General features: G+C 44.3%; 1 protein-coding gene across 6 annotated transcripts in view; it reads right to left on the reverse strand.

The window, feature by feature from the left end:
• The window catches only part of qkia (QKI, KH domain containing, RNA binding a), a 74,670-nt gene that overhangs the window by 30,645 nt on the left and 19,804 nt on the right, over nucleotides 1-24,221 (reverse strand). For all 6 annotated transcript variants that reach the window (XM_019872113.1, XM_019872109.1, XM_019872108.1 and 3 more), the window contains exons 2-3: nucleotides 14,580-14,722; nucleotides 3,356-3,472 (exon numbers count right to left, since the gene is read on the reverse strand). In XM_019872113.1, coding sequence (XP_019727672.1) covers nucleotides 3,356-3,472; nucleotides 14,580-14,722 — 260 coding nt within the window. The remainder of the gene's footprint in view (nucleotides 1-3,355; nucleotides 3,473-14,579; nucleotides 14,723-24,221) is intronic.

Consider the following 24,221-nt stretch of genomic DNA (forward strand, 5'->3'; position numbering starts at 1 on the left):
GGGGAGCAATCGCAGCAAACGCACTCGTACACATAACTGCATTTCGCCCTTCACCTTCATTCTTCTTACCTATTTTCTAGCCGAGCTGCTTTTCCATCTCTCGCCATTGTTCTCCACTGGACCGTGATTCACTCAGCCACTCTGTCGCTCTCTCACACGGCCATGAAGGCTTCAGTGAACCCGCTCGCCGTCAGCCGGCGCGGCCCAGGAGCAACCAGCTGAATTATTGAGAGCATAAAAATGCTGCCGCTAATGGATCCTGAATAAACACGCCGGCTAAAGCTGTTGCCGTGGCTTCCTGGGCCGCCACGGGGCACGTAGCAAAGAATACGGAGGGTTGAGGATACGGATAAAAGAGGCAACCGGGGGCCGTGGTTTCGTCGGAGACTGAGCCGTAATTATGCAACACCTTCAAAGACTCTTGTGGCTTTACCGACAAAAAAAAAACACTCTGAGAAAAATGGATGAAATTAAGATCTGGCAGGCCTCTGTCAGATTGTTCATGCCATTCTCGGCGCAAGGACAAAACAATCTCTCTGGAACAGCCAAGATTGCCTATTCAAAAAATGTGGACAATCAGAATCACGGAATAATTTACGGAACGATAGAATTCCGATAAAATGATATCAGGATGTAGTGATTGAAGGATAATCGATGGTCAGTGATTCGTGGAAATCGGTTATTAATTTGGTTATGTTGGCTTTAAGTGCAATAAATAGTTCACCATTGAAGGTCAATTTGCTCATCCTTGGTTTCAGAATCAGAATAAGATTAATTGGCCATGTATGCAAGAAACACACAAGGAATTTACTTCCCAGTTACAACCCGTTCAGAGGACAACAACAAACAAACATGGGGGAGACAGAACGAGACGTCTTGCGGGTCTCCGTGAAGACAAGAGTTCTAATCCTACGCCGGAAGTGATTCAAAAACACGTTCAAGTTTATCACTCACCTACGCCGTTGCAGGAGAAGATCATTGCAGTTCATATTTTCGATGAAAAACATATCTGGGTCATAAATACAAAACTCTGAACTCAAGATCCTAAACTGAGGGCCCACTGTGTTCTTGAGAAAATACAGTCATCATACATTGACTAACTAGCTACTGGAAAGCCCATCTTCACCAGTTATACGAAAATAAATCACATCACGTTCATACCCATGACATGCAGATCACACAAAGTGATCGGCTCCTGTTACAATCAACGGTGAAACGAGAGGTGAGGCTAACGCTAAAAACGTGGAATGTGTGCGATAACGATGTGACGACAACAGTTTTGTCCAGTCTCCTTTTTCTGCTATTCACGCTACTCCAAGTTCCTATGGGGCTCTTTTGAATTGTAAGAGTGCAGGAGCGTGTGGAATTTTGTGATATTGCCTTGCAGTGTAGCTCGTGTGCTGTACAAAGTTGAAAATGATCTGCAAGATCCGCTAACGAAGATGGATCAGCGGGTTGAGGGCTGGTCAGTCGCTTTTCTTGAGATGGAAGACTGTCTCTTGAAACCGGTGCCGTAATTGAGAAGTGTAAAAAGGTGACGAAAGGGTCCCAGCAGAGTTGTATCTACACCTTCTATAAAACTCTTTCTTTACCGTGAATGTCGCGCTGGAACCCGCCATATTTCTTCAAGAATCCTACACAAGGCATATGATGGAAAGTGTGATTTGTGAAATCCATACACATATGCCATAAGCTAAAATAGTAACATGCCAAAGGGCAATAAAAAGTTTGTGTAATTAGATAAGACGGGGATCCAGGAATGTGGCGTGCACTGGGAATTGTGTGCGCGCCAGAACATGTTCACTCCTCTCAAACTACTCGTGGATCTAATTGTGACGAGGAGAGCAGAGTGCCCTTATTGTCTCCTCTTCTAATGAACACACTCCAAGGGAAATGAGCGCAGAGAGCGAAATTAAAATAAGAATGGGAGGTTTCCATAAAAATAAAAGAACAAGGGAGAGAGAGAGGGGGGCGAGAAAAAAAAAAATAATGCTTGCCGGGAGCTTCGAAGATTATGACTCAGCCTAAAATGTGCTCGTCTGCAAGCATGAATTGTTTGTGTAACGACGCAACTGTGGACTTTGTGTGTGCAGATAAGTTGTGTTCCCACAATGAAAGGGGATAAAATACATTTCCTTATGTAAATGTAATACAATAAAGCATCCCATGGCTGACAGCTACGGACTAAAGAAATAAGATGGAGGAGAAGTCGAGAATAGTCGCGTTGGATCATAGAAGGGTATTTACTTATCCCAGAGGAAAGATATTTCATCATAAATACCTCCAACCACTCCTTTTAATAAATGGATATGATGCTGATGCCACAGCTTATAGTGAGATATTGTCAGGCCATTTGCTTCTGGTACAAGGGGGGAGTGGATTGAGTACTTTCCTTAGTTTTGGGCAAATGGAGGGAAATACACAATGAAATACACAATCAAATTCTTTGATTTAAGTTTAGCTTTATATTACTGGCAATAAACGACTGCTGACAACTCATAACGATGTATTTTTTTGTCACGTTCACTGCCACCATTTAATATTTGGATTACCGGAAGCTCAAGTGCGAGTCGAATTTTTGCTCGCAAGACAAAGTAAAAACGTGACAGCTCGTAAGTCACTTGTCAGTCAAGGTAGGAACTGTTTTACAGGACAATGACAAACGAGGACGATGCTTGGAACAAACATGCCATGAGAAATGTCTTCATTCGCTCTTCATCTCCACGCTTTTTACAACGTAAAAAGTGCACGCAAGAAACAAGTCAAGATGGTTGAACTGAACTTGCTTCTTCAGTCACAATCTCCAGTCACGATATTTAAATATGGCTGTAAAAATGAATTTTAGAAACGCATATTCTGATTGCGGAATAATGAGGTAGAGGTTTAAAATGGGGGCGGGGGGGAGAAGAATTGCGTCCAGCACTGGCATGTCAGGACATAAACACACATGGCATTAACCTTTTATGCCTCCAACCTCAGCTCGGTGGCTCCAGAAATAGAGGCTGCCCCTGGCCTTGGCCGTCTGCCTGCTTGCCTGCCTTACTACTACTGCCTCTTTTACTTTCCACTGCACAGCCTTTCTGCAAACAGATCACATGTCAGCATCCAGCCATCAGGCATCCGGGTGCCGCCGTGTCGAGTTTCCACACGTCGACGAGGATGCTTTCGTGTGAGACTAGACCGGGGGAAACTTTGAAATGATGGCGTCATACCTCAAGGAATCTCTACCTCAAACGCCCGCGCTGAAAAATAATTAATGCAAGATCAAAATGTTTTTTTTCTGTCGTTTCGGATGCGCCGGGGGAGTGCGCCATGAAAAAATAATGAGGGGTAAAACACACCAGCATGCGCTTACCTTTTTTTTGTCTCTCATGGAGCTCTTGCCTCGCACCATGATTTTACATCCCGTTTCTGCTTCCAACTGTTTGGCCGTGAGTCCCCGCGGGCCGAGGATTCTACCCACAAAGTTATACTGTGAAAAAGAGGGGGAGAGAAAGAGCAAAATGTATTAAAATATGGAACTGAACATTTGAGAAATGGGCTTTAACCAACATGACCAAAAAGACAAGCATTAAAAAGGTATAGAAAACTCTGTAGCTATTGTAGATTCCGTTACACACAGTATGGGCCTTTAAGAGGCGGGGCTTGGTGAGTGGTGCGTGACATCGGCGAGTCTGCGTGTGACTACTCCCGGTTTGATCTGTGACTTGTGTTTTACTGTTCTCTCTGTGCTCAATAAAGGGCTGAAAATTAGACTGGTGACTGTGGCTCTCCTTTCCCACCTGCAAGGGCATGAAGGTTAGTAAGCATGCAGTAAAAACCCAAAAATAGCCTGCTATAAACGCCAGGTTTCTGCAAAATAGCGGCGACAAAAGTAAGATACGCTTCACAAAATATTTGAGCTATAGCGGAGATGCGGTGGTTGAACCACGATATAACGGGGGACATTTTGTCAGATTCCCATTAAATATCGTTATAACGTTTTATTACAGGGCAGGAACCTGGATTTATGGCTGTGCCGGCGTTCTGAGGTAACCAACGATGCACAATGAAACAGTTTGCACGGTGTTCATGACGCACAAGCAGGCACTTACTGCTGCACTTTCTGTTTTTCATTTCATTGTTTTTTATGTGTGGCCAAGAAGTGGTTTTTTTTTTCATACAAATATTTACTGCAGTTTACGACGTGTTGGTGATAGATTGTCGAAACGATAAGCCTCCCGCAAATTTGGGTGGCACCATGGCCGTAGGAACGGGACTGGAAAACGTGGCCCCACATACAAAAATTCAAGAATAGGTGACCAGGGAGTCTAGTTTTGTTTGCACAACAGGGCGGGAGAAATGAGCGTTGGATGTTACTTGACATCCAGGTACCGGCATTGCAAAATTCCCATTCGCACAGCCAGCATCCGCCATGTCGACTTAGTCGCCCTCATTTTTGCGGGAAAATGTCAGCTATGACAGGCTAAAAGGGAGCTTTTGACGGAAAATTGCGGCGGGATTGAAGAGTTCAGAGGCTAGGCGAGGTTGTGTGCAAATATCAGGGGCTCCTTTTGTTTTCTGAATTGCTTTGTGACTTTGTACTAAAAGGAAAAGGGATAAACGGAGGTAATCCCCTCCACTTGGAACTGCCTTCCAATGGGATCAAGGCAAAATGTGTTGAAATAATCCAACGGGGTTCCTCTTCCAAAATTAAAAGAGAAAGAACGGAGAGAAGCGGGGCGGGCGGCCATGCATAAAGATAAGATTAAAACGACGAGATATGAGACGCACGCGTTCAAATGTGATATTGCTTTTAGTGCAACAATGGCGGCGCGAGGAGTGTAAGTTTGCCATGACAAAGACGCCACTGTTCGTCTCTTGAGCTACGACGATGAGGCTTGACACGGACGCATTAAATTCGTAAAACACAAGTCACATGCGCTTACTCACTCCGCTGCACCGGCGCCTGTGCAAAAAGGCGAGAGTGCCATCAACGGAGTCACGTTTAATTACACGGGGATTACACATTTAAAGCACCCGTGTAAACAAAGACAAGGGCAGGGGGACAGTCAGGAACTCCGGGCAGCCATTTTGAACGTGTCTGGCTGGAAAGACGTGCCCCAGCATCGCGTGGGTTAAACGCCGGGGTGACGAATGCGACTGGCGGCGGCATGGCTCAGTGGGAGAGTGGCCGTCTCCCAACCCAGAGATTGGGGGTTCAATGCCTGACCATTGCGACCTTGTCCAAGTGTCCTTGAGCAAGACATTGAACTCCCGGTTGCTCCTGATGCGGTGTCATCGGTAGGTAAATGAGGAAAGCGCTTTGAGTACCCAAGGTGGAAAAGTGCTCCATGAGTGACAGCCCATTTACCATTTAGTGTGCTATTTATGAGCCAAACTGCCTGCTGCAGGATGCATGGGGACACGGGCCCAACTGGAGTCTTCGGAAAACATGTGCAGGCACAAAACACAAAGACTCAAACGACATGAGGGAGCAGTCTGTGTCACGCTTTGGTTGACTGACACACCAATGAACTGCAAATGACCGCGTGGACAGTTTAAGTTTGACGTTGATTGTTTTAGCGGCGTCTTACACATAGACTTACATGTCAATGTGACAATGGCTTCTTATGAAGGACTGATATTTACTTTTGATTTGCTTAGCTAGGTATAGTTACCGTATTTTCATAAGGCGCACGTAAAAGTCTTCCGTTTTCTCCAAAACAGACCGGGGGCGCCTTATAATGCGGCGCGCTTAACGTCTGCACCAAGTTCCAAAATCTGTGAATGTTGTTGTGTGACTTGGATGAGCGCGCCGCTTGACCGAATGGGGGCATTTCCTGCCGACACGCAGTTTATATAGAGGAAAAGCGGACGTGACCGAGGACAGCAGACGGATGTTAAAGGCGGAAGGGCGCGTGTGAAAGAGGACGCTCAAAGCCAGTAGTTTTATAGTGCCGGTATGCGCATTGTGCAAAACAACAGTGGTTGGGCTAAGGACCCCCGAAAATGGCCCCTACGAAGAGACACGTTTACAAGCACATTTTAAACTGCAAGTTATCCGTTTTGCGGAGGCACATGGGAAACGAGCAGCCGCGAGAGAATTCAAGATCAACGAATCGGTGGTTGGCAAGTGAAGGAAGCAGGAAAACGACGAGAGGGAACCTGCCGTGTTTGACGGAAAACTCACCCAGATGCTCATTTTGGGTACAGAAGATGAGGACTTTGATGAATTTGCGGATGAGTATTGATCAAAAAAATACCATGAGCACATTGTTCAATACTTCAATAAAGTACTAAGCGCACTCACTTTTCATATTGTTTAATACTTCACTAAAGTGCAACCGAACTCAATTTTGCTCCCGCTGCGTGCTAGCGTATGTTTTATCATGCCTGCGTCCATTAATATGGGACGCCGAATGTTTGTATTCAATACAGAAAAAGCACCGGTAACTGAGACTGCGGCCTTTAATGTGATACGCGTATGGTCGCGAAAATACGCTACATGTTTCCACAACGCTTTCACTCCTTATCTAAATCACAGACCACAATATGGACATACGACATGTTTATAGAACTATAAACTGCAAACGGTCGGAGAGATTCATGCGCCCAACCCCAAAGTAACAGCGGAAGAGCAATTCAATATTTTATAACGGCGGCTGCTCTCCCTTTCCCAGTGACACTCGCCGCTCTCCGAGGACATGGATATGTTGATGACAATTGTACTTGACAGAGAGCCCGTCGCTCTCATTAACATATTCATGGCGGAGAAGAGCCGAGACAAATAAAGACTGAAAAGGTTAAGGAGTGGATGACATGCGAGCACAAAAGGTAAAAGACACTAATATCTGTTTGTCACAAGCAGTGGGGAGCAATTACAGATAGAAAGAAAGCAAAGCCAAATCCTCCTCTGCATTCTTTTTGTTTGACCAGGCGGGTGTGGGCCAGTGTGTCACGTGTGCTCTTATGGAAACGCATACTTGCTTGAGACCGAGCAGACGGATTCTGCTTGAGACATCTGACAACAAATTCGAAAACGATCCATTTTGGTGACGGAATAAAACTTAATGAGTTATCCGTCGGTGATGAGTCTCTTCAACTAAAAGCCTCGATATTTTTGCGATAAACGGTGCTCTCCATTAGAGTGAAAAAAAGGGAGACACTGGAGTCATCCGAAAGGCAGCGAGCCTGCCAGGAATTCCACTCCCTGCAGGCAGTAGAAATGTGATGGATGCAGCTTCATCTTTATTGCATATTTCCAATTCCTTTTGCTGCCTTTGTATCATATTTAAAAAAAACAACAACAAAAAAAAAACAGTAATTGGCCGTTTACAATCTGGATGTTAACGGAGCTAAGATTTTACTCTTAAATGATAGAAAAGTAAAAATAGCACAGCAAAAATAATTCTGGATGCTCCATTGCTTTTTAGTGGAGTTACCAAGAAAGAATTTACCCTTTAGCGAAGAATTTGGGTTAGCTTAAATACTTAACTACAGAAGGGACCAGGTGCCCAGGTGTCCCCGTATCTCAAAATAGTCTTTTAATACTGTACAAGGAATTCAACTCATAACATAGACATGGCAGACAATAAGACTCCACAACTGAATTCACCGAGACTCTTGACACTTATATAGGGAGGAGCTGATGTTTCGGTTCGCGACAAGGCCCAACAGTCAACTCTTATGGCTGACACTACCACATTTTTTCAAACGCGTATTGTATCATTTTACTGTCTTTCTTGTCCCATTGATTAATCAGAAATTCATTTTTGCATGACACTGGAAAATACAATTCAGTACCTGCCTACCTTTTTCCCCCCAATATATTTGAACAATTTTTTTGGGGGGGGGGCACAGAGAACCCCCCTGCCGCCCCCTACACACACACAAAATTCCACTGCATTTCACGTCACCGATCTAAAATGTGGAACAAATGTAAGCCATCTTTTGACCAAAGAGGCTTTGCCGATATGAACATTGTTTTGTTCCGAATCAGAGGGGCACCACTACAGCAGCTTAAATGAAAGGAGCTAACTTCTTGCTAGATGGCTTAAAATGGCATATAATTCTTATGTATAAACTATTTTCAACAGGTATACATTCTTTTGTGTGTATTGTCGGGTCTGCTGTTTAATGTTCGCTGGTCATGTGCAGTCAACTTCTGTGATGCTTGGTGGGACTGAAACAAACGAGCAACACTATTTTCTCATGCTTTTGTTGTTCATTGTGTTGCCGTTGCAAGAGAGTCCCTCCTCGCTTCGCACGCACTGAGTGGGCGAGTCTACTTTAGCGTTATAGCAAACATATTTTCCACATATGGCATGCCATTACGCAATACCATCACAGGCGGTACCCGCTCGTCTGCGATGGGAGGTCCCGCTCCACGGGTTCCCGATGTCCACTGAGCTTTCTCCAGCCCGTGACCACTTTGCGCTGCCACGCGAGGCACGGCTGCGGCCCCGGCCCACACGCTCTCAGCCGCGGAGAGAGAGCCGTTTGTGCCCGTTCCGGCCGTTGGCCGTTCAAAACAACAAGACGGTGAAAAAAAGGAGAGTGCGCGGGGTGCAAATTGACTAAACTGGTGGGAAAAAGAGGGTGACTTTCACCCATCATGTCTTATGGTGGGACTTTGCTCAAGGGAGCATTATAGCATTGTACACACTTGCCATAAGATATCCTTTATTTGTCCCACACTGCGGGTGTGCGACGAGATGATTTTTTTTAAACTTGCGCACACTGAAAAAAAAAATCACCAATTTGCTCAGCGTATCGGGCCCTGTAGCGGCTAGCTGTTAGCTAGCCAACCATCGGTTAGCCAGTTTGCGTGTTCGATGACTGAGTCTCAGCTGTGAGGCTGGACGGGAAAAAAGCCAACCAACTCAAATTGGTCGAAACAAAAATGTATGCCTCAAAACTATTAATTATTCAATATTACATCTGAATATCACGGAAGGAGGAGTTTTCCAATAGGTCTGGTTTCAGTGGCCTCAAGTGCAGCTTTCATGCCAAACCACATATAAAGAGGTTTGACAGAAATACCGGTGTGCAGAAGCCCAAAACTTTATTTTTCCAACACACACTCACACTTTGAGCTCTTTTACACATGTTCCGCACTGGGATCTTATTGGACCAACGTTTCCCCCGTGTGCCCTTTCATGACTTCAAAGTTTTCAGCGCTTTCCAAAACATACAAACACAGAAAAGGCGCCTTGCTGCGCGTCTACAAACCGTGTGTGTGTGTGAGACACAGTCAGACAAATACACACCAGTATACAAAGCCCCCTTCAGGACAAGGGCTTATGATGACATTAAAGGGACTTTTTTTTTTTTTGGGGAGCTCCAGTTATCGCTACACCACAGGCGGGTTATGTTGTGTGCATATCTATGCTTGCGCCTCTGTGTGTTTGTATGTGAAACCGCAATGTGGCCTGAACTCTTGCAGACACCCAGAGCCGATTGTCACGCGTGTGCGTGTGCGTGTGTGACGAAACAATAGCAGTTGCAGCAACAATGTCCGGAGAAGCAGGACAATTGTTGCGTTTGTTTGCGGCGGTGCGGAGACAGGAAATGAGATCAGGCCGAGTGCTCTGGGTGTGTGCGTGAAGGGCTTAGAGGGGCTGTGCGGAGAATACCAATGACACATTAGCTGGTCTCATGGGTTTATGGAAATGAGGACCGCATTATCAACGTATCAGACAAAAGGTAGAATTGACACTTAGTCCAAAGGATGTCACCTCACTTCCTTGCTTTCTGATGTCTCAATATGGGCTACAGCTATCGAGTAGTTTTAGAGTCCGGTATTCAACCAATGATCCCATCGAGCTGTCCGTTAACTAATCCAGCATTCTCAGCAGCACGACTGGAGGCATTTCTCATGTGACACAGGTCTGTTTTCATGTCACTTCAAAATAAAATAAAAAGGGAATGGATAAGCAGAAATAGTGTGCTGTATGATTTTTTTTTTTTTTTGGAAAATAATTGAAAATATATTGGGTTACCGTGATAGATTTTTATTTCCATATCGCCCTGCACAAGTCCAAACCACCATTGGCCCTCCGAACGTTCCTAGTTGTCGGGGTAGAGTTTGGATAAGTTCATTTTTCCAATTCCTTCAAAAGTAATATTACTTATTACTCATTACTTCTGTCACTTCTCTGTAAAATTAACCAATAGTGGATTACCAGCGAATTGTTTGGTTCTTTTTTTGATTTCCGTTTAGTTGGTGGTGCCACAATATTTGGGAGTGGTTTATAAAGCATGCACTCAATTATCAGGTTGCACCTATTTTTAACTGTTAAGTGCTGACACCTGCTCATAGGAATCTCTCCTACATAGAACTCCAATCATGTTTCAAGGTGGAGAACAGTGTTGCTCTATTCATAGCTTGCAGCAACTGAGGAGCGGTACCTGGGAGTCGTCGGGGTCACTCACAACACAGAAGCTCACACGCCACCTGCTGGCTTCCCGCCTCCGGTCGCACATTCATCTTTTGAGGCCCCAAACCCACAGCGACTGACACATTTCCATGGGACAGAGGAAAATGGAGATGAAGAGTGGACAAAACTGCAGCAGTGTGAGCTACATGAAAGGTCTGAGGGCATGAGGGCTCGTGTGATGGGGGAGGGGGGGAAGGTAAATTTTGTTTTGATTCCAACGGTGACATTTCCGCCTGAAAGCCCCGTAGACTTCAAAGCTCTCTTTTTTAGCACATCCAGCATTTAACACCTAATCCGTGGCCTCCTTTGATAATTCTGTTTGGATTTATTGTGGGGTTGCAGGCATAGTGGAAATAGGCAGGAAAAATGGAAAGCGTTCAAGATTGACATCGGCTCTGGTTTGGGAGCGAAGACGCGAGCCGAGTTCACCGCTTGCTTGCCAAACTTTGACATTAAAGTGAGACTGACGTAAGAGAACTAATGGTGAACTTTTTTTTTTTGCAAGTCAAATCTCTCTGAGCTCATCACACAACTATTACCTTTTAAAAGTGGGCAGACAATTAAGTATTACATTTCCATTCAACTATTCACTCAAAACTATTTCTGACTGTCATAACAAAGATGTTGGTAACGTGTGGACAAAAAAAAAAAAAAGGTGCGGAAAGAGAAATAATTTCCTTCCCTTACCAGTTTGTGACTTGATCTCTCAGAAAAAAAGAACAGACAACAGCGCTCACGACACAATTTGGTGATACTGTTCTCCAATCACGCTATTCGAGAGTCAACCATCCACCACTGAAATTCCACAGCCTCTCTGGCAGTGGACAGAGGTGAGATGTTAGGCAGCACATTTGGAAGCCCGGTAATGACTTAAGGGGGGTCAAAAGGATACCAGCTGCCAGAATGATAAGCGATGACACCACCCACGGGAACGAGCTTAATGACTTTCCCTTTGCTGGGAGGTGGCCGAGTAATTTCGCAGCGGCGACGCAACAAGGTGCACGACATCCGGTCTTCTTCATCCAACCTGGCTGCTTATGTCCCCCCCCCCACCCCCTCTCCCCACTTTGAGCACTGAGGTAGAAGTAAAGACTTGTGAGGCACTCAAGTTGCATTTCTACATGCATAAATATACAGTACAGAGTTTTGTTCGCTTTTTTTTCCGGTGTCGGAGTCATAAATTAAGTTGGAGTGTATTGTGTAATCACACGACGCTATGTCATAACTTAACCTATAAATTACACCGCCGGTGGAACACAACTCTTTCAGTACACTAAATCCCTGAGCATGAACATCGGTGGCATCAAATTGGAATACTTTTTCAGGCCCGGCAATAACTCCTGGGATATGGACAGCCATTGAATTCGGGTACTTTTGATTTATTTTCACCATTTGGAGGAGGATAATTTAGTCAAGATGCCCCTTTAAGTGTACTCAGTTAATTGCTGCTTGAGACTGGTACATTTCTATTAAGGTGATTGGTGGACACCTAGTGCATCAGAAAAGGAGTAAAAGCATTCTGGACATAAGTGTTTTGAACCTAAGGTGACCCGCCCTCAGTCTGGACGTTCACTGAACAGCTAATACATACACAAAGGCAATAAAGGGGTGCCATTTTAAAAGACGCCCATCCTATCAGATGCTTGAAGGTCAGCGTAAATGACGTTCCGATCTGTCATCCGGCTTGCCCGTGTGTACGCGAGCGTGCGCTTGGAAGAGGAGCGGCACCGCCGCGCCAGATAGCATTTAATTGAAGGTGGACGCTATCAGATAGCCTGTGACTGAGCTGTCAGTCAAGATGCGGTCGCCACGGCGACGCTCGAAAAGAGCTGCAGCGCACCGCTGATGGCGGCTGCAAAACTGCTGCCTTTTAAGTACGGCGGATGAGAGAGACGCCTGACGAGACACAAACAGGCAGACTGGGACAATTTCATTATGTACAATTAAATGACGTGCAGGTGGAGAGCGCAACTTAATATGTCAAGTGTCATCGAGTAATACAGTGGAACCTCCAAATGTAGCTCCCCCAAGGAAATAATGTAAAATTAATTGGTTCATTCCAGGCTCAGACTGTCGCCATCGTAAAAACTGCTCATATTTTGTGAACGCCTGACAGACAGGTAATGGAGCGGAATACGGAAGGTGCTTACAGAGCAATACCGTCACCCAAAAAGGCGGCTTATAGGTACTGTATAAATGTTTTGTTTAATGAATGTATTTAAGTTGGCATTTGTAAATGTGTGTGTAATTTTAATCACAGTGTTCATATTGTTAAAGGCAAGCACAACCTTTCCGTTCTTATCGCGTTTCTCCGTGGGGCCATCGGAGATTTGCTGACATTTCGCGTGGCGTCGCACAAATTGATGGTTTGGTGAACTTTTGAGAATATTTTTTCCCGAGAATTTATTTTGACCTTCTGGAGCCTTTACAGGGCTAATAAAATACGGGAAGCAAGACACTTGGAAGATTTTTTTTTTTTTTTTTTAACTTCAACTGTAGCTCTAACAAGCGTTTTACAGAACAATTATGCAATTATGTTGTTTGAATGCTTTTTTTTAAAGCTACTTCAAGGCTTTCTGCTCAAGGTGATCTTGAGATGCACATTTACATTTGTGTCTGTAGACTCACACGACCCCCACTTTTTCACCAGCTATGATTCCAACACACTGTCAACTCTAACCCCACCCCCAGCCCTGTTTTTTTTTTTTTTTTGGTAAATAGCACTCCGGGCCTTGCCAAAAGTTTTTAGTATATATCGGGGGCCGGACAAAAAAAAGGACCACCACCAAAGACCCGAGTTTTAACACCAGTGATGTGAGGTGAGTGAGGGAGAAAATCATAAAATGACATCCCCATTCCCCACTTTTTTCCCCCCAACGGGCCTTTAAGGATGAGGGGAAATCTGGGAAATCCGTTGGAAATTTGAGATGTGGAAAACGTTGCCTGGTCCCAGGTCCCAATCATCATTACCGTTTCCCTAAGCACTGGCCAGATGGAGATAAGAATTTTCTGCGTCCACGCCACCATTTCTGGCCTCTCAGTTTTCACCCTGATATTAAAAAAAAAAAACCGATTGCTAAGACACTGTACACGGGCTACCACGGCTAGTGCACATGTGGAAGGAAGCTCAAGGTATATTCTCTGAGAATAGAACCCATAATTCCATTAAGACTTACCGCTGATTTCCCCTGGTTCCAATCACCACACCTAATTATATCAAAGCTATCTGGCGTTTTCTCTTTTCTTGGGGACGTAACAAACGCACGTGCGCAAACTAAAATGACATTGACAAAGCATGCGAGTGATAGGTGCGTCAGTCCTGTTGTGTTCTCTGTCCTTTTGAATGACTGCGTGTGTCTGGTAAGGTCAGCACTGAATCATCTCAGGCACCAGGGGAGGTGGGGGGAAGCCTAATTAATTTAGTAGCTTTCCTGGCAGCTTGTAAACACAACGCCGACTTAACGGGAGCTGCTCGTTGCAGTGCAGCAAAGAAAAGTGGAAACGCATGACGGTCAGCTGACCACCGAAAGCAGCGAATGGTTGCCCTCTGTGTAAAAGTCAACGGGTGATATATACTTTTACATATCCGATCCTAAACTGAGTTGGATAGCAACTAATTTATTATTACACTTACACTGTACATGACAATTACAAATGTTAAAAACTTGCATTGCCTGTATCATTAATAAAGGTTTGACATCAGTATTAACTCTGGAATTCCATTGTTTCCGATGGGGATAACTGGCGGCATAAATGACCCTTAAGGTTCTACGTTACATGCTATGGAAGGCCCAGAGGTTCGACTTGAGCAAAACTAATTCAAGCCAGTCCTCGGGTAGACCTTTATCAAGTTTCTCAAGGGGAAAAATGCAGCCCAAGGCCTGGCTGAGGTCATGCACTTCTCTCCTCAATGCTTCTTATCTTTCATCCCCTCCTTTGCGTTTATTCCTTTCCTGGAGCAAGTTGCAGAGATTACAAAGAAAACCCTGACATCATCTCTTGATGCGAGTGACCGTAAAGTGATGGATACGCGGCGCAGAGATTCCTTTAACGGCAGCACCAACACTTGCGATCCCCAGTCCTCATCAACAGCCTCAACTGGTTCACGGCTTACATCCTCGCAAACCGCAATACAAGAGAAGACATGTCGGTACTTACGTCTGGGTAGTCTTTGACAGGCACAAACAGTTTTTCCTGCAGGTAGACCATGGGTCCCACAGGCTCAGGCAGCTCCAGGGGGCGTCTGTCCACAAGGCCATTGACTGTGTCGCTGTACATGTGTTTGCGCACTCTGTTGATCTCTGAAAAACAAACACAAAAAGAGCGATCAGTCAATTGGAAGTACACGCGTGCATTTTTTTTTTTTAACTTGGTATCCGATGTGCCACTCCTATTGATTCTTGTGAGCTTTGAGGCAAAGCGTTAACGTAAAGCTTTGTTGAAACAAAAGAAAAACAGTTTGACGGGGGGACTAACCAACGTTGGCCAGGTTTTGACAGCTAGCAATTATTCAGAGCAGCAGCTGTACACAATGGAGACGAACGGGCTGCATAACGACAGGCTAAAAGGACACGCAGTCAAACAGTAATCTGCAGGGGGCGGGGGGTCAGTTTATGCGAGCAGGCCACAGTGGTGAGGGGGATCAATGTCTGCAGTTGCAACACCCATTACTAAGTGACACACATTTTGGTCACATGCGCTTGCTTGTTGTGCCACCCTTTAAGCCATTTGGAGCCCAACCGTGCAGTGTGTGTGGAGGATTTGGCATCGACTTGAATGATCACATGCAATCACATCAGTTGGAAGAACTCTGTATGAACAATAGCGGCGGGAACCGAAATACTCCGCTACAAATACGATTTAAAAGTACCTCCTACTCGCCTCCAAGATTTAACCTTGCACTGCACCTCATTTGGAAGGTGGGTCAGATTGACATAATTGTCCCATACGCATGGGATGGGAAATCTGGAAAACGTTAAAGTAATACAATTTTGGAGGCCACTTCTACGGTTACAGTTATATATCGAAATAATCCCCCCCAAACAACTAGCGGAATTACCCACTGCGTTCCTTTGCGGGGGGAATTCCTGCTTCAGATTATGTGATTGATGGACTTGTCAACAGACGGACGCGAACATCTGGCCTGCAGTATTAGTGGATAACACCTCTGGGACACACCCGCTTTGTGTCGCAGACCGTCCCATATGAGGTCATCGCTCAGGTACACCAATTCTCTCAGTCAGTCACCCAACCTAATAGCGTGCAGGCCTCCATTAAGCCTTAAAATGCCTTTTTATTGCTATTTGTAAGCGAGCAAAATTGTGCATCAAAATGCATTAGCGACGAGTGCTGTCATATGACAAGTCATTTAGTTTTATTTTTTTTTGTTGTACATACAGATTCGTCACCTTCCCACTTTTTTTATTCTTTAAGATTTGTTTAGAAGTGGTCACTTTCCCATTGTTGTCTGTATGGCTGTTAATGCGCCACGAGGAAAGGAGTTTGACAACGCTGCAGCGCGACTCACCGCACGGGCTTGAACTTGAGCTGATAAAAGTAATAACTCGATTACAAAATAAGTTGAAATCTCTGCCTAGCAGCTTTGCATGGATCATTTTTCAACACTGTCAAGTGTTACTTTAATCATTCGCGATATGAAGAAATATGTTGTGTGATCACGACTCTTGCAATGCAACAGCATGTCTACGATCACCAGCACAAAGCAACGTATCAATGTCAGCTCATTTTATAGTTCCTACCACCGCTAGTCAAATTTTTTTGGAATGCCCCGGCAAGTAGTCCGTAGAGCCCAAAGTGAAAATGGCGTGCCAAAGTGTCACATGCACATACTGTGTTTGATTCGCAATGTTAATGCAAAACGGATTATTTTCAGGTTACTTTTTGCAAATAATCTGTGCATATTTGATTCTGAAAATATTCTATAGCTGCAGTCCAAGAGTTAAAGGTTCTTGGGTAGAGAGCAAACTAGCAAAGACTGAATCAACAGCGCATCTTTTCTAGCCGCAGTCACGTTGCGGAGACATTTTAAAGTGATTAATCAACAATCAATTCCACACGGACAAAATTCTGCATCAGTTAATTGCCTCACTGTTTTTACTCTTTTTCCTGTAATTGTTTTATATTTGTGTCTTGGAAATGTTTTTGATATAAATGTTTACAGTAATCCTGACTTTACAAGCACATTAGCATAGACTTTGTATAGCATGTTTCTGACGAACGTACCAATTTGGCTCATGTTGCCATCATAAACCAAGAGTCCTCCGCCATAGGTTCATCTTAAGGACAAAATTCTAAGGTATCTAATTTCATGCCAGTCCAAGGTTTGCAACATTATGTACATCCTTGTTGAACAGATTTACGACAAGCCTTTCCATAAAAACGCCGACTGCAGAGGGGCAAAATGACAAAGCCATTTTCGGTGGCTGTTATGATTGATCGCCGGTGTGCACACGGTGGGACAGACGTTCACTCGGTTCTGCGTGTTTGCAAAAGGCGGCACAGCGCGTTGACTCTTTCTGAAATGAAACGATTCCAAAATATTTGCAACGATAACGCTAAGGGGGTGATGGAAAGAAAGTGATCTGCAAAATTCACCATTGGAATAAACATTTTTTGAATTTATATATATATATATTTTTTTTTTGTTTTTTAACCGACCTATCTTTATGTTAATTTTAAATGGTTTTATTTGGACCCCCCCCAAAAAAAAACAAAAGTGCCAAAACCACTACGAGCACAACACCACCTTCCCTGCAGCCCCACTTTCTATTTCCTCTTGCTGAAATGCCACATTAACATAAGGGGCCGTGCTAGGCTATCAGTGGAGACGTGTAGCATTTGACAACCTCTAATTTCAATGCAGGGAGTCCTTTCTGAAGCGCCGCACTCACCGAAAAATTACCCCACACCTCGCCCGAGTGACAAAATCATTTGTCTAGCTGTCCGGCGTGGCAGAAAAGGCTGATTGCGCGAGAGCGATAAGGGAGGGGAGGGCCGAAAGTCGCTATCTTGGGAGAAGAAAAAGTGACAAACGAGAGACAGAAGGAATATTAACAGACAAGGGCAGGCCAGCCGATGTTCTTAAAACGTTGGCACGTTTCTGTGATACCTCAATTCTCCGACGCCTTCAAGAATTTCACAGTACAATACGCATGATGGCATTTGAAAGTGTTGTCCAGATACTTTTGTCCAGCGCCCGTGTCTGAATAGTTAATTGTCAGCAACAATTAGCAGCAGTATCAGTTATATCTCCGTAGATTTGATTGAGACCGGCGTCGTGCATTCAAGTTCATCTTTGCATCCGTTCAAGTGTGCTTGCTTCGAGCTATTCATTTCCACTCCCACTTGAGGGTTACTGTCAAGCTAAACATCAAACAAAGAGAAGCACCCAATGTGTATGGAAACCAAATCACATCACCAAGCCTTCTGAGAGCCTGCTAGCTTAAAGTGGAAGTCAAGTCAAAACGTTTTCTTTGCATGAATATGTTTCATTAGACTCCTCTAGTCTAAACACAGGATTCAGATGAAAACTGTGTTTGTGGAATATTAATTAAGTTGAAAACCCATCTACAGTCAATGTAGTTTGTGCGGTCGGGATGAAACTTTTGAAGCGAAAAATTAGCTGCTTTGCCCATTTCGCTAGGATTCGCAAATGTGAATTTTCCCACGGCTTTCCCTCACCGACAGCCAATCGGCATCCACAATGTCCTTACTACGTCGCGCGCAGCAGCTGCACAAGCACAAACAGTTACACATCCATTTTGTGTATTATATTTAGGTGTGGGTGTTTTACGACACCCCCTAGTGGCCAAGGTGCACACATCAGAAGGTGCAACACAATACAGTGGTACCTCGACTTACGAAATTAAGATAAGATAAGATAAGAAAACCTTTATTAGTCTCGCAATGGAGAAATTCCCAATTCACAGCAGCAAAGTTATGAATGGAAGAAGTAGAACAAAAAATTAATTGGTTCTGGAATAAATTTATGAACTACAAAAATTTTTAAGTAGAGACGCGTTTTCCATGTAAATGCCCTAATCCGTTCCAAGCCTTCCCAAAATTCAGACAGAAATGTTTTCTACAATTCATTCCAATTTGCTTGTGTTTTCCTGGAACAGGTTACTTGGAAAGGTGATTTGACTGTCAAGCGCAGTCACATAACAAATTAAAAATTAAATTGCGAGTGAAGGTGGAACTAATGTACAACAATGTAAAAAACGATTAGGCTCTCAATCATTAATTAACATAAAGAATGTTTTATTTTTTTTACCGTCTGTATTGGAAATATGGCATTTATAATGAACAGGTGTGGACTCCGTAATTAAAGGTTTCAAATAAATCCCAAAGCGAAATAATGAGGAATGCGAACAAACCTGAAGAGCAACGGCTAGCGTTTCGACTTCGGAAGTTCGACTGTATCATCATGTTACCGAGCAGCGTGCCGCCATCGTGACTTCTGCAAGGTGACTCGACAAACCCATTCAAATACGCACGCGCATACCGCTTTCCTGTCACGAGCCTGTCTGTTTAGCTAAAAGGAGGGAGGCAAAACGCATACAAAGTCATTCTAATAGTCCGCTTTTCCTTAGACAAAAGCAGAGGGAGACTGAAAATCGCCCTTGAGAGTCGTTATAGGGTGGCGAGGAAGAAGAAAAGAACCGCTGAGCAAGCAGACTGCTGCGGTATTCACACTTCTTTCCTGCCCTGCAGACACTCCTCAATGTCTGCTAAAACTGCTCATTTTAGTCTTATCATTTTTTTTGTTTCTCTCAATGACTGCCCTATTGCCTCCAATCTGCAGGGACAAAAGGGACATGCCAGTGTGTGGACTCCATCTTCAACTGCAATAGAAACCAATTTCTCTTGGAATATTCTCAAAAGCGCATCATTAACTGCTTTGTACGCTTGCCGTAAAGTGATTTTTGGCAGTTCACCATTACGAGTTGAAAGATTTTGTGTTTATTCTGCCAGAAATGTGATCGTAAACGAGGTTACAAGGAAGAGGGGAGGAAAAAAACCCAGAGATTGAAATTAGGATGGAGAAAATGATGAGAAGAGGGAGAAAATGGGTCAGGGATACTTTTTAAATTCACCGGCCCGTGTGATCAAATGAAAGTAAACACTGCGTCGATATAAACTTGGCGGGTAAGGCGGAGGGGAGCTCAAAGAGGCCTGACAAAAGGTAAACACATTAAATTAAATCAGTTACACTTGAATAAACGTGACTTCCGATTGAGAGCAGTGCATTCATTAAGGCGAAATAAAATCCAAGCGACGCGCGTTTATCCATACGGTTGCAATACGATGAAATTGTTTTTCTTAACCTACAAGCCAAACTAAAATTTTTTTAAAAAGTATCGACTCAGAGGCCAGAACTAGCAAGACAACTGAAGCGAGAACGCTGTATAGCAGGAGCAACACTGACAAGCCAACAAATGAATGTGGTGTGGATTTGCGGTCAATGGAAAGGTAATTTTTTTCGGTTGTAAAGCAGAGACACAAAAAGCCATACTCGTACTTACTATTTTTATTTGATTGTTTTACATTCACTGTGCATGTGTCAACTTGCCAGTGTCGAAACGTAAATCAACAGAGCTTTGATTTTGTGAGGCAAACGCTCATCCTGAATGGAAATCCAACATTGCCCATTGTTCATGCTTTAAAAAGGGTTGAGACACATCTAGTTTTTAAAAACATATATTTAAAAAAAAAACAACAACTGGTCAATCACAGACAACGGGCAAGGAACAAGCTTTTTCACTTCGAAGTCGCACACTTTCACCAGCACAAAGTCCGGCCGGCTATGAGAGGATTGGGATGTTTAATGCATTGAAGCGCTGTTATTCGTGACGCGGGGACGACTTTATCCCAGACAACACTCCACTTGAACAGTTTAGGGGGTTTGACGGGCCGGGCGTGTGGAAGACGGGAAGTTTCTTTATTTAATGCAAAGAGCAGAAGGGGCTCGTGTGTGCACTGGTGGAGGTGACTGAGCCATGAAAACGTATGCATTTCTACGGCTTATCATCCATTCACAGCTGCCTCTCTCTCTCTCGCCCCCCCCCCCCCCCCCCCCCTCTCCCCCCCCCCCCCCCCCCCCCCCACCCAGCCACTCTTTCGGAGTCCTCCCGCCCTCGTGCTTGTGTCTTATTTTTACTCGCTAATCTTTGATTTAACAGTAGACCAGACGCAAGCCTTTGATGTGCACGCACAAACTATTCCAAGGCCCTTAATGAGTGTGATGTACTATCAGCGTAGTTAAGAACAGCATATGTATCGCGGCTCTTACAAAGAAAATCCCACATTAGGTTGTTAAGTTCACGTCTCTGGAGTCGGCCTTCGGAAAAGTTTGCGTTGGCGAACTTGGATGGCAACGTACTGCGCTAAAAGTCTGTAAATCGTGGAATAGCAGCGGGTGAGAGAAAATGTATGAAATACATTTTTAATTATCACAGACAAAGGAGAGACCGGTCAGAGATGGGCATAATTAATCAATGAGGGATCCTTGTGTGGAACTGATTAATGGAACGCACGACTTGTCTGCAACCAGCGTGGGGATTGTCGATACACTCACCTACCGTATTTTTTCGCCCTAGAAGGTGCTTCGGAGTGTAAGGCGCCCCTTCAATAAATGGCCAATTTTAAAAAGGTTTTCATATATAAAGCGCACCGCATTATAAGGCGCATAGAATAGAAGCTACAATAGTGGCTGTGGTTGCATTATGCATCCACTAGGAGGAGCTACGCTAATGGGAATACAATACAGCTTTATTTATATCAAGCTTTCACAACCACTGCAGCTGTAACAAAGCACTTTATAGCACATTTAAAATACTACGACCAAGTGGTCAGAATATTGCTCCACATATAAGGTGAATCGGATTATAAAGTGCGCCGTCGGCTTTTGAGAAAACGGAATGCTTTTAGGTGCGCCTTATAGTGCGGAATATACGGTAGTTACTCCTTGCAACATGACACCAGCTATGTGAAGTTGAACGACTCTCACGTGAATTACTCGGGGAAATGTTGTGCTCGGTGATAATTAAAAGTAGCATTTTAAAAACATAATTACTGTTACAATACACTTGAGGTTCAACAAGTTGGAAATCAACCAAAATATCGGACCAGGCAAGACCAGACGTAGGGCTGCACAAGTCATCGAATTTTAATCGAGATGACGATTTGGGCTGCCACGATTACGTTAACCTGACTGTTAGCAATGTTTACATTCAAAATGATGGCTCTGCGGCATATCTAATCAAGCACTTTCTCAACCAGGTGTCGGTCAAACACAAGTGGCCCGACGCATGGTTTAAGCTTCAATAATATGCCTGAGTAACAAGCGAGCGCCCCGCTGTCGGAGGGGACTGATGAGACAGAGTTATTTCGAGAGAAGAAAGTACCGGTAGAGCAAAAAAGGGGAGTTGAGGAGCATCAGGGTGAGCAGCTACTTCCTCAAAAGGGATCAACATCTGGTGTCTGGCCTTGTTTCAGATTTAGGGCAAATGGCATTAAACAAGAGAGCATATTCATCCAACAGTTATTTGCAAACTTGAAACTGACTGGTTATATTTGATTCCTTTCCATTTATTTTAAATATCTTGCACTGGGAACTGTTTACATGTTGTTTGTTGAAAAATAGTTTTGATTATAAAAATTGTTTTGATTCGTGTTGACATGAAAGCGCCTCCAAACAGCTGATATGGCTTCCCCCCAGCCTGCCTGGAAGGTATATGCCAGGCTGGTAAAGTGGTATCGATTTTGTAGGATCGGAACATCTTCAAGTAGCAGGGTATAGGTGGACAAGATTTGCACCGATTAAAAAAAATAATAATCATGGTATTGACATCTGTGCATCTCTAATTAGCGGCAGTTGTAAAAACCCGAAAGTCAAACAAAACTGACGTTGATGAGAACAGATCCGATCAGACCGTAGGAGGTTCCGCAGTACTTATTTCAGTCAACACGTGGAATTATGACACGCGGAGTAGCTTTGCTGAACTGATTCATCCGCAGAGTTCATGAATCCAGGCGTGATGCGGATCGAAGTGCTATTCCCACTCCAGATGGAAAGATCTAAAGGGCTCTAGACAGAAATGACAGTGCATTTTGTTGGCACACACGGGGAGAGATTTATGATGCGTGTATACGCGAGCGCGTGTCAGGGATTCTCCGAAGGCGTGTTGGGTGAAAAGCTCCTGCGTCAGGTCTTTAAGTACATAGGCCGCTAAATAAAAAGACTCGGGGTAACAAGCTTTCCCGATGCGCTCCTCTGGGAGCGAGGTGCAGAAAGTAATAACGTGGGTGGCTACACAGCAAACAAGACAAAGAGGAAGTGCTCTCATCTGGACTCCCCCGGTAATAAACGGACGCTTTGGAAGAATAATGCCAATAACAATCAGAGGTGGCTTCATGTTTGTCCAACTCTATGATGCAGATTTGCATTGAGTGTATACAAAGCCGGTGTGTGTGCATGCATATTGCAGCCAACTAGCCCCCGAAAGCGGCACGCTCCGCTCTGTGATCATCAATAATGAGGCTGAAGCAGGCCGAGCGAACGAACACACACACACACACACACACACACACACACACACACACACACAGACACAAACACACACACACACACACACACACACACACACACACACACACACACACACACACAAAAACAAAACTCTACTTTGGTTCAGCTACAGTTCAAGCAATGCACTGGAATGTGTGCCCTGGTACCAACTTAACTAAGTGTAATATATATAAAAGCAAACACCCAGCTTAACATTAAAACACCCACATATCTCAGCTAATGAGCCGATGTGTTTGAAGGCAGGAATCCCCCGGGACCTAAGCCAATGAAAAAAAAAAAAACGTGCCTACGAGAAATATCTGTTAAACAAATATCGCTGGAAACTGGCAGGAAATAAAAGAGTCACACCTCATTTCTTACTCGCTTCGCTCACGCAGGCCTCATTGTGAGTCTGGTGACACAGAAACTGCAGGAAAACAGATTAAGGAGAGCCATCTGATTTCTATTATAGCCTCTTTTCTCACAGAGATCCTGCAAAATTGCCACATAGAGGCCTTTGACGTTTTTTTTTTTTTTTTTTAATAACGTTTAAATGGCATCCTGCAATCACCTATTTATGCGTGTGACGTACAAAAGTCCAACTGGAAATCAAAAATTTATTTCAACACAGCAGGGCACGAGAACGAATCGACTCTCAAACTGCACATCCCGAACGCAGAATTCCATTTCAGCCAGGCACTGTGACACCTCTGATACTACTTTCAAAGGTAAGAAATTGTCTGGTCAACTTCAAACACCCTTTCCGTGTATAATAAACAGAACCTTTCATGGATTGCGTCAAGGTATTTATGATTCAGCCCAATGGTAAAGGTCTTTAAAAAAGTACATGGCTGTCAAATTAGTCTTGCGATAATCGGCATTTTGTGTCCACTGGGGGGCAATGTTGCGATTAGCGTCGGAAATGTTGCTGACCTGCTCTGTTGCAACGTGGCAAATCCGGGGCACATCATTCTCGACGCACGACTAATGGATTTCCATTCAATTTAAGGATTACATGTTCTCCCCGGCCGGGTCAGTGTGGGTTTTCTACGGGTACTACGGTTTCCTCCCACACTCCAAAAACATGCATGGCAGGCTGATTGAAAACTCGAAATTGTCCCGAGGTGCGAGCGCGGATGTGTTGTTCGTCTGTGTGTGCCCTGTGATTGGCTAGCAACTGGTTCAGGGTGTCCCCCGCCTACTGCCCAAAA

Source organism: Hippocampus comes, unplaced genomic scaffold (assembly GCF_001891065.2).
Source record: "Hippocampus comes isolate QL1 unplaced genomic scaffold, H_comes_QL1_v1.1 scaffold610, whole genome shotgun sequence".
Taxonomy (NCBI): domain Eukaryota; kingdom Metazoa; phylum Chordata; class Actinopteri; order Syngnathiformes; family Syngnathidae; genus Hippocampus; species Hippocampus comes.